At 43.8% G+C, this 13,503-nt stretch overlaps 2 protein-coding genes across 3 annotated transcripts in view; one reads left to right on the forward strand and one right to left on the reverse strand.

Annotated features, from left to right (window-relative positions):
• LOC115153469 (phenazine biosynthesis-like domain-containing protein) lies at positions 1-3,269 on the forward strand. Of its 2 annotated transcripts, none has more exons than XM_029698936.1 (9): positions 1-145; positions 284-377; positions 629-727; positions 841-950; positions 1,079-1,108; positions 1,197-1,285; positions 1,397-1,572; positions 1,653-1,715; positions 2,077-3,269. In XM_029698936.1, the coding sequence occupies exons 1-9, from the start codon at positions 62-64 to the stop codon at positions 2,187-2,189; spliced, it is 858 nt and encodes a 285-aa protein (XP_029554796.1). In that variant the 5' UTR covers positions 1-61; the 3' UTR covers positions 2,190-3,269. The 2 variants fall into 2 exon arrangements, with proteins under 2 accessions (XP_029554796.1, XP_029554797.1); XM_029698937.1 differs by having other exon boundaries at positions 293-377.
• Positions 3,024-13,503, reverse strand: part of dna2 (DNA replication helicase/nuclease 2) — a 25,313-nt gene continuing 14,833 nt past the window's right edge. Inside the window, exons 7-23 of the mRNA XM_029698935.1 lie at positions 12,845-12,976; positions 12,504-12,732; positions 12,267-12,384; positions 12,000-12,153; positions 11,672-11,866; positions 11,058-11,291; positions 9,856-9,972; positions 9,644-9,753; positions 9,380-9,489; positions 8,566-8,787; positions 5,657-5,850; positions 5,139-5,228; positions 4,775-4,982; positions 4,474-4,563; positions 4,039-4,221; positions 3,706-3,852; positions 3,024-3,512 (exon numbers count right to left, since the gene is read on the reverse strand). Of these exons, the coding sequence (XP_029554795.1) occupies positions 3,459-3,512; positions 3,706-3,852; positions 4,039-4,221; positions 4,474-4,563; positions 4,775-4,982; positions 5,139-5,228; positions 5,657-5,850; positions 8,566-8,787; positions 9,380-9,489; positions 9,644-9,753; positions 9,856-9,972; positions 11,058-11,291; positions 11,672-11,866; positions 12,000-12,153; positions 12,267-12,384; positions 12,504-12,732; positions 12,845-12,976 (2,587 nt within the window). The 3' untranslated portion in view covers positions 3,024-3,458. The remainder of the gene's footprint in view (positions 3,513-3,705; positions 3,853-4,038; positions 4,222-4,473; positions 4,564-4,774; positions 4,983-5,138; positions 5,229-5,656; positions 5,851-8,565; positions 8,788-9,379; positions 9,490-9,643; positions 9,754-9,855; positions 9,973-11,057; positions 11,292-11,671; positions 11,867-11,999; positions 12,154-12,266; positions 12,385-12,503; positions 12,733-12,844; positions 12,977-13,503) is intronic.

The following is a 13,503-nucleotide window of genomic DNA, read 5'->3' on the forward strand; positions in this document are numbered from 1 at the left end:
TGCACCTGTTAAACTTCTGCACTTCTCACTGGGAAATCAGCATAGGCCACTCTAATAAGTAATGGAGATTCCAGTATTCATTGTTGATGCATTTACCAATGTACCTTTCAAAGGAAATCCTGCAGCAGTTTGTCCCCTTTTACATGCAAGTATAATTTTTTATACATAATTACATCTTATTACATATCATGTATTGCTGAATAATCAACATTAGTATTTGCTTTAAGTTATCTAACCAGTAATCATGCAAAAAAAATACTGTTGACTGTTCTCAACCAAGCAGGAATTGCAGGATGATATGTACCAGAAAATTGCTGCTGAGATGAACCTGTCAGAGACTGCCTTCATCATAAGGCTAAAAGATGACTTCAGCTCAGGTATCTTTTTCAAGACATTCTAAAATAGAGTTGAAACTGTATTCTATTTCTGTGCAGAAGTTTTCCAAATCTGCCATCTGGTGGTACTCTATTTTATTGCAATTAACCAAGAGGGGGTGATTGATGCCAATGAGAATGAGAGTAATGGAATATATGGGGCTCAGGAAAGAAAAGGTAAATCAACTCATCACAACATCCTAAGATTACTGACATGGGAACTTGTATGTATTTTGGTATGTGTTGTATTGAAGGAGCACGCTTCCGCTTGCGTTGGTTCAGCCCCACCACTGAGGTTCCTCTGTGTGGACATGCCACTCTAGCTTCAGCTGCTGTACTGTTTTACAAAAAAAGTAAGAATGACAGTCACATAATACAGCATCTCACATGTAAGCAAGTGAATGGCAACTAGTACAAACATATAGTGCAATTCAATTGTTTCTATCCCACAATCCCCTTCCTGAAGAAAATGTCAACGCAACAGTGGTATTTGAGACTTTGAGTGGAGAGCTGCATGTGCAACAACAGGGGGAATCTATAGTGATGGATTTCCCTCTGAACAAACCTACTCCGCTGGTAGGTGATGAAATCAATGTGGTACATTCATGTTCAACATGATATTATATATACACTGCACACATAAGTATTGCATAAAAGCCTTTGCAAATGAATGTAACTTCAGAATTGAAACTTCATATCCACAGGATCTCAATGAATTTAAAGACATAGTTAATGTAAGTGCATCATCCTTCTTACCACTGTTTCTATAATTTATGGTGAAGAGTTAAGCTCATGTCCATCAGTCTGAATATGTATGTGCAGGCTGCTGTGGGAGACCAGCCAGTTCAAGAAGTGTGCCTCTGTGGCACCACCAAAAAGCTAATGGTGCGCCTTGCTGACACTTGTGACAGGTAATTATTATTATTTTTTTTTAAACACTTTACACATTATCACTAGTGCTGGGAAACAGGATGGAATGGCAAACTTCACTTGAAAGGGATTGAAAAAGTGACTGGTTTTAGGTCAGTGCTCACATCCCTCCAGCCAGACCCAGCAGTTCTTCTCCATGTAAACACTGGCGGAAGGGTTAGGGGTCTGATTGTCACCATGATTGGAGCCCCTGGCTGTCAGCCTGGCTATGACTTCTACTCCAGAAACTTCTCCCCCTGGTTCGGGATTCCTGAGGACCCTGTGACTGGTAAGTACAGCGGACATCGGCAAGTCTTATTCTGTAGTCTTTTAGAAAGTTTAATTTTGTTTGTTTTTACATCATTGCAGGCTCTGCACATACTGTCCTTGCAGGCTACTGGTCTGAGAAACTGGGCAAGAAAAAGATGCTGGGTGGGTAACAGTGGAGGCTGCTGAGGGGAGGACGGCTCATGAAAATGTCTGGAACCGCACAAATGGAATGGCATCAAACACATGCAAACCATGTGATTGATGTATTCGATACCATTCCACTTACTCCGCTCCAGCCATTACCACAAGCCCGTTCTCCCCAATTAAGGTGCCACCAACCTTCTGTGGTGGGTAATGTAAACAGCATTGCAACATGGAGTTCAAATTCCATTGCACAGAACCCAATCAATTTACAGATATTGATGGACAGGTACATCTTGAGTAAAATAAAATCCAATAAATAAATGTAAACATCATTCAAAGAACTACCACTAACACACTGCATTCTCCTCCTGTGTGACAGCCTATCAGTGCTCCAGTCGTGGTGGGGAGTTGGAGCTGGAGCTACGGGATGATGGCAGACTGAATATCGCTGGCCAGGCTGTAACCGTCCTGCAAGGGATTCTAACTGTGTAGAGGCTATACTGTTCACTTCGACCTAGCCAAATAATCTGTAGACCTAGCTGTGGCTACAGATTATTTGAGTTTGAGATTATTCCATTGTATCAAGTTGTTAGTCATTTACAGTTGTCATATAACAGATGCACTTATCCAGAGCGATTTACAGGTTTGGGTTAAGTGCCTTGCCAAGGGCACAGGCAGATTTTTCACCAAGTTGGCTTGGGATTCAAACCAGCGATTTTTCGGTTACTGGCCCAACGGTCTTTTACCGCTAGTCTACCTACCGCTCTAGTGAACATTCAGCATACAATCCTCACAATTTGTATTTGGACAGTAAAGCTTCACTTAAAATCTATGCTCTATAGTCCAGCATTTTGGATTTGAGATCAAGTTTTGAATAGGAGATGAGAATGCAGAATGTCACTTAATGTGAGGGTATTTTCATACATATTGGTTGCAACACTATATACATTGAGAGCGTTGCCATTCTTAAAATTACTTATTTTGGTGTTTAAGATTTTGTTCATGTTATCTAAACTCTGGCACTGCAACATAAGCATGAGGAAGTGTATTGCTGGTTAGGGTAAATTTCTGAAAACCCTGTGAAATTGCAAAAAAAGAAAGTGTTTGGACTCTACATGTGACCCCATGTCTGGACTCCAAAATGCAGATTTGGTTCCGATAAAGAAAACAACTTCTTTAACAAGACAAAAGCCCTTCATGAATCGTGTCCCCCCATTTTAAGAAGTCAGAATTAGAATTTTTGCTTCATTTTCCAAATACATATGGTGAGGACTATTTCAACAGTCTGGAATTTTACTGACAGGGACACAAGGGGAAACAAAAATGTACAACACTTAAAATGATTTATTCACATAGAAATTTTCTAAATTAACGTCAATATAACAAGTAAAAGCTTGACAATCAGCACTGGCTCAGAAACATTACAAATTATCAATCTTAATAATAATAACGGAGGTCTGTGAGGCAATGTCTGAGTAATTGCTACATAGCAGATTTACAGTGTAAATGGTGCCTGTACTTCAACTTTCGAATGATCACCTTCTGTTGTAATAAAAAGCATTAAAACAATAACCCCGCAAACATAGCTGCCATGGATTCTTGTTAAAACATTAATTAAAAAAATATATAGCATACTATCAACTATTCAAGTAATTTTTCAAGTAATCAATATTGAGGAATCATTACATTGCTTGATAAGTCTAAAGGCTGATTTCCAGATGGTGAGTGGAGGAAAGGTACTATTCTACCTCAGATGTCCTGTCACAGGTGCATGGTGGGTAATACCTCATGGGCTGCTGGAGGGAGCTGGAAGACGTGGGCCAGTTAAGACAAACACCCTGAGTGGATTGAACAGTAATCATTATAAACAACAACTTAACACACATTGTTTAAACCTGTAAAACACAGATGTCTATACAACAAACATATTATAGCACCTCCACAGCATCCATTCACCACTATTTCTCTCAGCCATGGTTAAGGCCATACTGGGCAGTGTAAAGGATATCATGCTCTCCTGTGTGAGGTGGTTGAGGAGTTTTTCCAGGGGGGCGTAGCGGCGCAGGGTGGGGGCCGAGCCCACCATGAGGAGCTTGTGTTTAGCTCTCGTGATGGCCACGTTCAGCCTCCTCCAGTCCTTCAGCAGCTCACCCAGCTGGCAACAGACCAGGTCTCACACAGATCAAAAATGTCACGACGCATACAATATGTCCAATTTATATACAAATAACTAATGTTGAAATTTGCAGAAAATCTGTTTTAATAACTATCCATCCAAAATGGAAGTACTTTGACCAAGGTCAAGATCTCAAGGGACATGTTCGGTTTAAGGTCCACTCACATTGCCTTCTGGGTGACTCCTGACAAAGGAAACGATGATGACGCTCTTGTCGCGGCCTTGGTACTTGTCCACAGTGTTGACCTCCACAGTGCTGAAGGCTGGCCCGGCTAGTAGGCCTGAGATGACCTTCAGTTGTTGTCTGTAGGGAGCGATGACCCCGATGTCACTGGCCCTGCACCCAGCCTAGTAGAACACGAGGGTATAATTAAGCAATAAACCCAGAGGGGGTGTGATATCTGGCCAATGTACCACGGCTAAGGGCTGTTCTTATCCACGACGTAACACAGAGTGCTAGGACACAGCCCTTACCATGGTATATTGGTTCTGCTGTACTAACACAGTACATACAACCTCTGTCATTGCTGTGAGTCCAAATAAATCGGATGAATTAATTGAAATTTGTGCGTTTCATTTGACTTTTATTGAAGCTCCCACCTTCAATAGCAGACTGACTATGCCGTGCACCAGAGCAGCTTCTGTCTGGTTGCTGATTCCCCCCTGGTCAACCGTCTCCAGGGCTGGAACCTGTCAGTCAGAGCAGCAGTGAGGTACTCATAAAGAAGAGGCATGCATATACAGGTCGAATAACATACAAAGGTCCAACAACACAGTCGCACATATATACACACGTCAAACAAGCCACACTTAAATGCTTATTTAGGTTTGTGGCATCATGTAAAATATAGTAATCAAAATAAAGAGTATTGTAAGAATAATATTGGCGCAAGAGACTGACCTGGGTGGTGTCCAGGAAGCAGACAGGGTTGAGAGGCTCCAGAGCTGCCTGGACCCAAGCCAGGTCCTCCGGCCGGCCCAGACTCAGCTCCAGCTGCCTCTGGACAGAGCCCTGGGAGGGCAGGGCCAGCATGGCGCTGGCCGTCCTCTCTGAGCCACACTCCAGCCTCCCTCCGTACATCAGAGTGTTACTCAGGGACATGATTTTACTGTGGAGGCCACCACGAAATGAGTGTAAAAACGTTGGGTGCGACGAAAGGAAACAGTAACCATTGAGAAAAATATATAAACAATAGAAAAACAAATTGATGTTGAAAAAATTGTTTGAAACAGTTGACATGATTTTGTTAGGAAGAACAACCCACCTATTCATCCTGTACTGGACGTTCAGCTGGACTACAGCCTCACTTTTACGCTCGAGACGCTTGAATAGACTCTCGTCCATACCCAACAACCTGATGACGACTTGAAACATTAGAAACGGAGAGGAAACTCTCCTCCAAGAGTCCACACTCTTATGGTACGTTTGGTTTCATCGACCCTGAGAGGTGGGGTAGGTGGTGGTGGTAGGGATGGGTCTACTAGGGCTGGGAATTGCCAGGGACCTCACGATACGATATTATAACGATATGTTGCCGTTACAATATGTATTGCGATTCTATTTGCATTGCGATTCGATACTGTGATTGTGTGTCATGGAAATAAAACTGCTGAAAACAAATTGTCTCCCTATTTAAAAAGATGGAGAACAAGCTATGAAGGACAAATATTAGCATTTTGGTGAAGGTACAGCAAGCTAGAGCAAAAATAATATTGCAATCTTGTCAAAACATCCTGGTGTAACTTTATCGATTTTTTTACCCCATCACTAGAATCTACTCACCTAGCCTCTGTGTTCTGGACAATGGGGGGCAGCTGTTGGTGGTCCCCCACCAGGACAAAGCGCTGGGCATAGAACAGGGGCCCAAGGCACACTGGCTGACTGATCTGGGACGCCTCGTCCACAATGCAAAAGTCAAAACGACGACGTGAGAAAATGGGGTGCTTTACACCCATGCATGTGGTGGCCACCACCAGCTATGGAGAGATGGGAGGGGTTATTACATAAACGTTTTTGTATGAGAACTGTAGTCTCTCAATGGTTGTGTTCTGCCATCTTCTGAGAGTCCATTTGAACAATTGTAGATCATGGGATAGGGCTGTGGCAGTAATAAAATTGTCAGCAGGTGATTGTCAAGCAAATAACTGCCTGTCTCACAGTAATTGACAGTTAATTAACTAACACATTCAGGATCTCCTGGCTTCCACCCATAGCCTACAAGCCACTGATGCAGACTTTTGGAAAATCTACATTTAAAAAGTCTAACAAATCCATGTAATATACCACCACAATAAATCCATTATTTCTTTTAGATAGGCCTAAAGAAACATGAAGAAAATGTAGTTGATTTCAGAACAGAATTGCATACCCAGTTGTCCTTAATTTAGGCCCTGATCTGGCTGTGCCATTTAGCGGTGGGCTACACTAGTTCATTTAGCAGACAAGATTTTCTTACAATTCCGTGTCATTATTTTATAGTATGAAGAATACTAAAGGAAAAGGACAAAAGGCAAACCTACATGAGAATGCTATTCATTTACTATAGTTCAGCATTCAACACCAGTGTCCTCAAAGCTCATCACTAAGTTAAGGACCCTGGGACTAAACACCTCCCTCTGCAACTGGATCCTGACTTCCTGACGGGCTGCCCTCAGGTGGTAAGGTTAGGTAACAACACATCTACCACACTGATCCTCAACACGGGGGCCCATCAGGGGTGCGTGCTCAGTCGCCTCAAGTACTCCCTGTTCACTCATGACTGCATGGCCAGGCACGACACCAACATTAAGTTTGCCGATGACAACAGTGGTAGGTCTGATCACTGACAACGATGAGACAGCCTATAGGGAGGAGGTCCAAGACCTGGCCATGTGGTGCCAGAACAACAACCTCTCCCTCAACGTGATCAAGACAAAGGAGATTATTGCGGAGGACTGAAGGAGGACCGAGCACACCCCCATTCTCATCGACGGGGTGTAGTGGAGCAGGTTGAGAGCTTCAAGTTCCTTGGTGTCCACATCACCAACAAACTATCATGGTCCAAACACAACAAAACAGTTGTGAAGAGGGCACGACAAAGCCTATTTCCCCTCAGGAGAATGAAAAGATTTGGCATGGGTCCTCAGATACTAAAAAGGTTCTACAGCTGCACCATCGAGAGCATCATGACTGGATGCATCACTGCCTGGTATGGCAACTGCTCGGCCTCCGACTGCAAGGCACTACAGAAGGCAGTGCTTACCTCCCAGTACATCACTGGGGCCAAGCTTCCTGCCATCCAGGACCTTTATAACCGGTGGTGTCAGAGGAAGGCCCTAAAAATTGCCAAAGACTCCAGCCACCCTAGTCATAGACTGTTCTCTCTGCTACCTCAAGGCAAGCGGTACCGGAGTGCCAAGTCTATGTCCGAAGAAAGGCTTCTTAACACCTTCTACCCCCAAGCCATAAGACTCCTGAACAGCTAATCAAATGGCAATCCAGACTATTTGCATTGCCCCCCCTTTTACGCTGCTGCTACTCTCTGTTATTATCTATGCATAGTTACTAACTCTACCTACATGTACATATTACCTCAATTACCTCGACTAACTTGTGCCCCCGCACATTGACTCTGTACCGGTACCCCCCTGTATATAGCCCACTACTGTTATTTTACTGCTGCTCTTGAATTATTTGTTATTTTTATTTCTTATCTATTTTTTACCTGACACATATTTTTCTTAATAAGAAGTGATGGATATGTAAAATACAACAGCTGGCATTCCATAGATAAAATGTGGTGGGTGTCACCAAGATATAAATAGCCTGGAGGAACAGAACAAAGGCCTCACTATTCCTAATTATCCTGGCATCTGGGAGACAGCACCAGAGGCAGATGACCACAGGATGAACCCAAAGTGACTTATGGTGCCCCCCAATCTATATGGAGGGGTGGAACCAAGGATTCTGGGTATCAGCTATATAAACTGTGCATTGTCTGTAAAGGGCTCTCGGCCCAACAGTCTTCGGGTTTCATTATTGCAATAATTAATTGATATTAAATAAAGATGATTGTTCGAAGAAATGACCAAGTCTCTCTCAGTACTGAATTTCCACAACAATAGCCTCCAGAAATGTTGCGCAACATAAGCTCATGGGCTCTCATGAAATGTTTGATTAGATTTTTGATTACATTTGTTTGATGTCAGAGTGATTAGAGGGACAATAGAGTAATGAGTACTAGGCAGTTAGCAAGTTTGGTAGGCTACAAACGACCCGAGTGGCGCAGCGTTCTAAAGCACTAGATCACAGTGCAAGAGGCGTCACTACAGACCCTGGTTCGATCCTGGGCTCCATCACAACCGGCCGTGATTGAGAGTCCCATAGGGTGGCGCACAATTGGCCCAGCGTCAGCCGGTTTAGCCGTCATTGTTAATAAGAATTTGTTCTTAACTGACTTGCCTAGTTAAACAAAGGTTAAATAAAATAGATAAAATGCAGCAGAGCTTGGAGAAGCATAATTACCATGACTAAACGGGTCAAGCGGAATTTGACTGCCGTCATGACTCGTGACCGCCAGTGTTGCGGTAATACGGTCACCATAACAGTCCTAATCATGGAACTGCTCTTCCTTAGCCTGGGTTAAGTGCAACATAATTGGGTGGCAGAGCATCGCTCTAAGTTGGCTCTATCCCTCAGTTTAGCCCACTCACCTCCTTGTTGTAAAGATTCTCCAGCTCAGGGAGTGTGTGGATGCCGTTGGCCCGACACTTCTCCTCTGTGTAGGCCAGGATGTCTGGGTGGACCTTCTGGGCCCGGCCCAGACGCAGGAAGCCCACCTTGAACCTCCGGAGCTTTAGCAGGATGTTGTCCACAGCAGAGTGGGTGTAGCTGGTCAGCAGCACACTGAAGCCACATGCATGGAGAATACGCACCTGAGTAAGGACAGAGAGGAGGGAGACTGAACAACCACTCCAATGTTCATCATCACATTCACTGCACGAACAAGGGTCAGAGGGTGTGTTCGTAAATTCACTCTGGCTATCTACTCCGATTTCAGAGCACTCGTCCGAGTGTGCCAGAGCGCAGAATAACTGATGAATTTACGAACACCCCTTGAATATGGCCGGTGTCAGTAAACGTCGGCAAAAGAAGCGTAATTAAATTGTTGCCAGCAGCACAGTTAATGCCACCAATGCTCTGGATAACATGAACAGCCTAAACAGCTCATCTAGGGTGAGTAAAATGGTCAGTGAGGTGTTCTCTCATTTGTGTATGGAATTAGCTAGCAAACTATCCACCGTTAGCCAGTTAGCTTGGGAGCTTGACTGCCATTGTGAGGTCAGAAAGCTCGGGTCAACCATACTCCTCGGGCAGAGTGCACTCTGAACGCTCCGAGCTCAACGCTCTGAATTTACGAACGGACAATGTGACAACACTGAGCACACTCTGGCACTCAAGATTGAATTTACAAAATACACCCAGAGTATCTAAGTAGAACAGGGAAATGACAAACATTGATCTTACCAGTGTGCATATAGTGGTGGTTTTCCCAGTGCCAGGCATCCCAACTATGAGCGTATAATCTTTGGAGAGCAAAACCTTCTTCATGGCCTGTTTCTGAGGTTTGTTGAGCCCTGAGACAGAGATGAAACACCAAGTTAGTGTTATAGTTCACTGGAGAGCTTTGAAATTAAGTTAGCAAATAAATAAAATGTTTATATAAAAAGGTAACAACTAAAGTGAGACAAAGGAGAGCGGGGAACAGAGGTAAGAAATCAGGGGACACACCTTTCAGGATGTTGGCGACTGTGTCCTTAGCTTCCCTGGGCAACACACTGCTGAGGTTGTCAATGAACTGAGGAGGGTGGAAATCCACTATCAGCTCCCTTAGTCTTTCACTGCAAAGGGGGAGGTGGAGCCATGAGTTAATACCTACTCTTAAAGAGTTATGAATTAACATTTTAAGTTATTTCCATTTCAGACAGTAGTACTGAACAGACCTTGGAGGAGACCTTTCCATCATCTTGGAGAGGTTGACCAGATGGGTGCTCAATCCCATTACCCCTTCGTCCTGGTCCAGTCGGAACACAACATCAGAGGAACACTTCGAAAGGTCCCTATGGAGATGAGGGGAGCAGCTTCAACTTCAGAAGAATACACATACAAATAGCAAAGAAACCAACAAGCTAAAACAGATCTATATATACACACAGTACCAGTCAAAAGTTGACACCTACCCATTCAAGGGTTTTTATTTTATTTTTTACATCGTAGGATAAAAGTGAAGACATCGAAACTATGAACATATATGGAATCATGTAGCAACGGGAAAAAAAGTGTTAAACATTTGAGATTATTTGAGGTTCTTCAGAGTAGCCACCCTTTCCCTTGTCATTCTCTCAACCAGCTTCACCTGGAATGCTTTTACAACAGTCTTGAAGAAGTTCCCACACACGCTGAGCACTTGTTGGCTTCTTTTCCTTAACTCTACGGTCCAACTCATCCCAATTGGGTTGAAGTCGGGTGATTGTGGAGGCCAGGTCATCTGATGCAGCACTCATCACTCTCCTTCTTGGTCAAATAGCCCTTACACAGCCTGGAGGTGTGTTTTGGGTCATTGTCCTGTTGAAAAACAAATGATAGTCCCACTAAGCGCAAACCAGATGGGATGGCGTATCGCTGCAGAATGCTGTGGTAGCCATGCTGGTTATGCTCTCCAATTCAGAGGGGTTGGGTTAAATGCGTAAGACATTTCAGTTGAATACATTGTTGGACAACTGACTAGGTATCCCCCTTTCCCTTACCTTGTCACAACACAACTGATTGGCTCAAACGCATTAAGTAAAGAAATTCCACAAATTAAGGCACACCTGTTAATTGAAATGCATTCCAGGTGACTGGTTGAGAATGCCAGTGTGCAAAGCTGTCATCAAGGCAAAGCATGGCTACTTTGAAGAACCTAAAATATAAATATATTTTGCTTGCTTAACACTTTTGGTTACTACATGATTCCATACGTGTTATTTTATAGTTTTGATGTCTTCACTATTATTCTACAATGTAGAAAATAGTAAAAATAAAGAAAAACCCTGGAATGAGTAGGTGTCCAAACTTTTGACTGGTTCTGTATATAGAAACGCACTAAACCTCCCATTCCCAGATTCCCATAGTGTTTAGAAAGACATTGATACTGCCATCTTACCGATCCAGGGAGCAGCTTACTGCAGTGCTGCTCACGTCTGTGACGTATCCAGCTGCCACACCAATTAGCTGCAAATCTTGGTCGCTCACCACAACTCTGTCGCCAACAATCAAGCCCGTCACACCCTGTTCCCCGCCACGACGGCGCTCAAAACGGTGGATATACACACCATCTGACTGGTTCTTCACCGGGCCAATCAGCTGCATGTTTCCCATACACCCCCCACTCTTCTCCCTGGACACCAAAAACAAATTACACAGCGGTTCCCAATAAAAATAAATTCAGGACCACCCAAATCACCGGCAAAAGCTTGAGGACCACCATTAAGGGAGTTGTGGAATCTTTTAGCATAAAATGTCTGCATTCAAATTTAGAGTACATTTTGTCAGTGAATGTAACAGATTAAAGACCTATTATTACAGATATAAATTGTTCAACAAACATCCATAGTGAAAACTCATGTAATTTTTTCAAACAATTATAGCCCACCCCCCCAACACTATATCAGCTCACATATGTCACTGTCAATGTTCACAGTTCTGTAAGTCACATTGGATAAACATCTGCTAAATGACCACATTATCTGATACATAGACACGTGATTTCCTCCGGACCTCTCTTGGGCAGACTGCAGCCAGATGTTGTGCCGGCCTCCCTTCCTCTCCATGGTGTGGGTCTCCAGGGCACAGAGTAGCAGCCAGTGGCTGAAGTAGAGCAGGTGGGCCTCTGTCAGGTGCTCACTCTCCTGTTGCACCAACAACTGCTGTGACTCACTGGAGTAGTAGTCTGGAGCCCTGCTCTCAATGGCCCTGCGCGCGCACACACACACACACACACACACACACACACACACACACTGATTTTTAAGGGCATGAAGTTGCTGTCGTCCTGAATCTCCTATCAGCATATAAGTAGTTCACTCTGGAAGGAAGGCAGTTGTACCTGTCATAGAGAGCACAGTTCCTGATCTGGGGACACCACTTGCAGGCCTGTCGGTCTGTGATGATCCCTGGCAGAGGTGCCATCCGTGTCTTGCCTTCCTTCTCCATGCTATTGCCAATGTGATGAGCCAGGGTGTTCCTTAATTTCAACAGCTCTGAGAGAGATAGAACATTAGTCAACTATGAGGTCCTGTCTCAAAAGAAATTAATAAAAACTGTTCCCCATGGAAAATAAAGTTCCAAACACATTTTTGTGATCAGGGCTTACCTCTTCTGTCCATGTGGTTTCCAACTATAGGATGCAGGTTGCCAGTCTTCAGGTAGAGCAGGAATCCTGCCTCTGCATCACTGCGTCTCTCTAAGCTCATCAGAGTGTAAAGGATGACCTGGACAATAATAAGAGATTTTATTGGTTTGAGCACTGTTGCAGTCATAATGCATGGATGGTTCATAGAGCTCAGTATTTGCAATCTGACTGCGTGTGTTCGTTCCACTGGTGCAGTACCTGGCTGCGGTGTTCAATGGAGTTGGACTCTTTGCCAGTCTTCAGCTCCAAAGGCATTACCCTGTTGAGTGGAGGCCTGCCCTTGCGATGAATACGCACCCCTGCTGTCACGTCAATTTTACCCTTCAGGCCGAAACGTGGCGACCAAATGTTTTCCTCGATGTCCACAAAATCTGTGACAGCGATGCTGCATGCGGAGTCCTGCCAGCTCAGTGCCCCATCACTTGGCCTGTGGGTGGGGAGGACCAAAAATGTTTTAACTGCCAGTCTGTCAAAGATTTTTTAAGATATAGAATGGAGAATGAAATTAGTTAGGGGTGGGGTGAGTTGGTACTACTCACAATTTGAGAGTTAACAGTTTCTTGCCTGCCTGTGGAGAGGTGTGAAGGTAATCTCTGGCCCAATCTGTCAGTGCAGGCAGGTACTCCCAAATCTCCTGCTTCATGTCCTCCTGAGTCAGTTTCAGGGTGTACCTATGAGGAGGGTTGAGAAGAATTACAATTAAACCCACACTTAAAGCTGCAAAATGTAACTTTTTGGGTCACCCACAATTCAATGTGAATTTGACCGGATTAAAGATCTGTCATCCTCATTGAAAGCAAGACTAACGTGGTAAATCTGTTCAATGTGTGCTATATCTATGCATCCCATGCTTAAGTTTGGTTTTTGTGTATTTTACTTTCGGTTTTTGGTCACCAGCTTCAAAACAGGTGAAAATACTTTATTTTTCACAGCGGTTTAGATGGTACAATGATTCTCTACACTGAACTTGCTTGTTTAGAATTTTAACAACCAAAGCGATTTCTGCATATTGCACCTTTAAAAGGGATACTTAGAATTTTGAAGCCCTTTATCTACTTCCCCAGAGTCAGATGAACTCATGGAGACCATTTATCTGACTTTGCGTGCAGTTTGAAGGAAGTTGCTAACTAGCGTTATGCGCAATGACTACAAGTCTATGGTATCTACTAGCATGCTAACGCTAGTTAGCAACATTCTT

This window comes from Salmo trutta, chromosome 18 (assembly GCF_901001165.1).
Source record: "Salmo trutta chromosome 18, fSalTru1.1, whole genome shotgun sequence".
Taxonomy (NCBI): Eukaryota; Metazoa; Chordata; class Actinopteri; order Salmoniformes; family Salmonidae; genus Salmo; species Salmo trutta.

Bases quoted from the DNA above. Each gene is read 5' to 3' on its own strand.
- LOC115153469 (XM_029698936.1), top strand. From the start codon at position 62: ATGGAGATTCCAGTATTCATTGTTGATGCATTTACCAATGTACCTTTC. The intron at 728-840 runs GTAAGAATGACA...CCCTTCCTGAAG, and splicing joins TGTACTGTTTTACAAAAAAA to AAAATGTCAACGCAACAGTG. The intron at 1,716-2,076 runs GTGGGTAACAGT...CCTGTGTGACAG, and splicing joins GGGCAAGAAAAAGATGCTGG to CCTATCAGTGCTCCAGTCGT.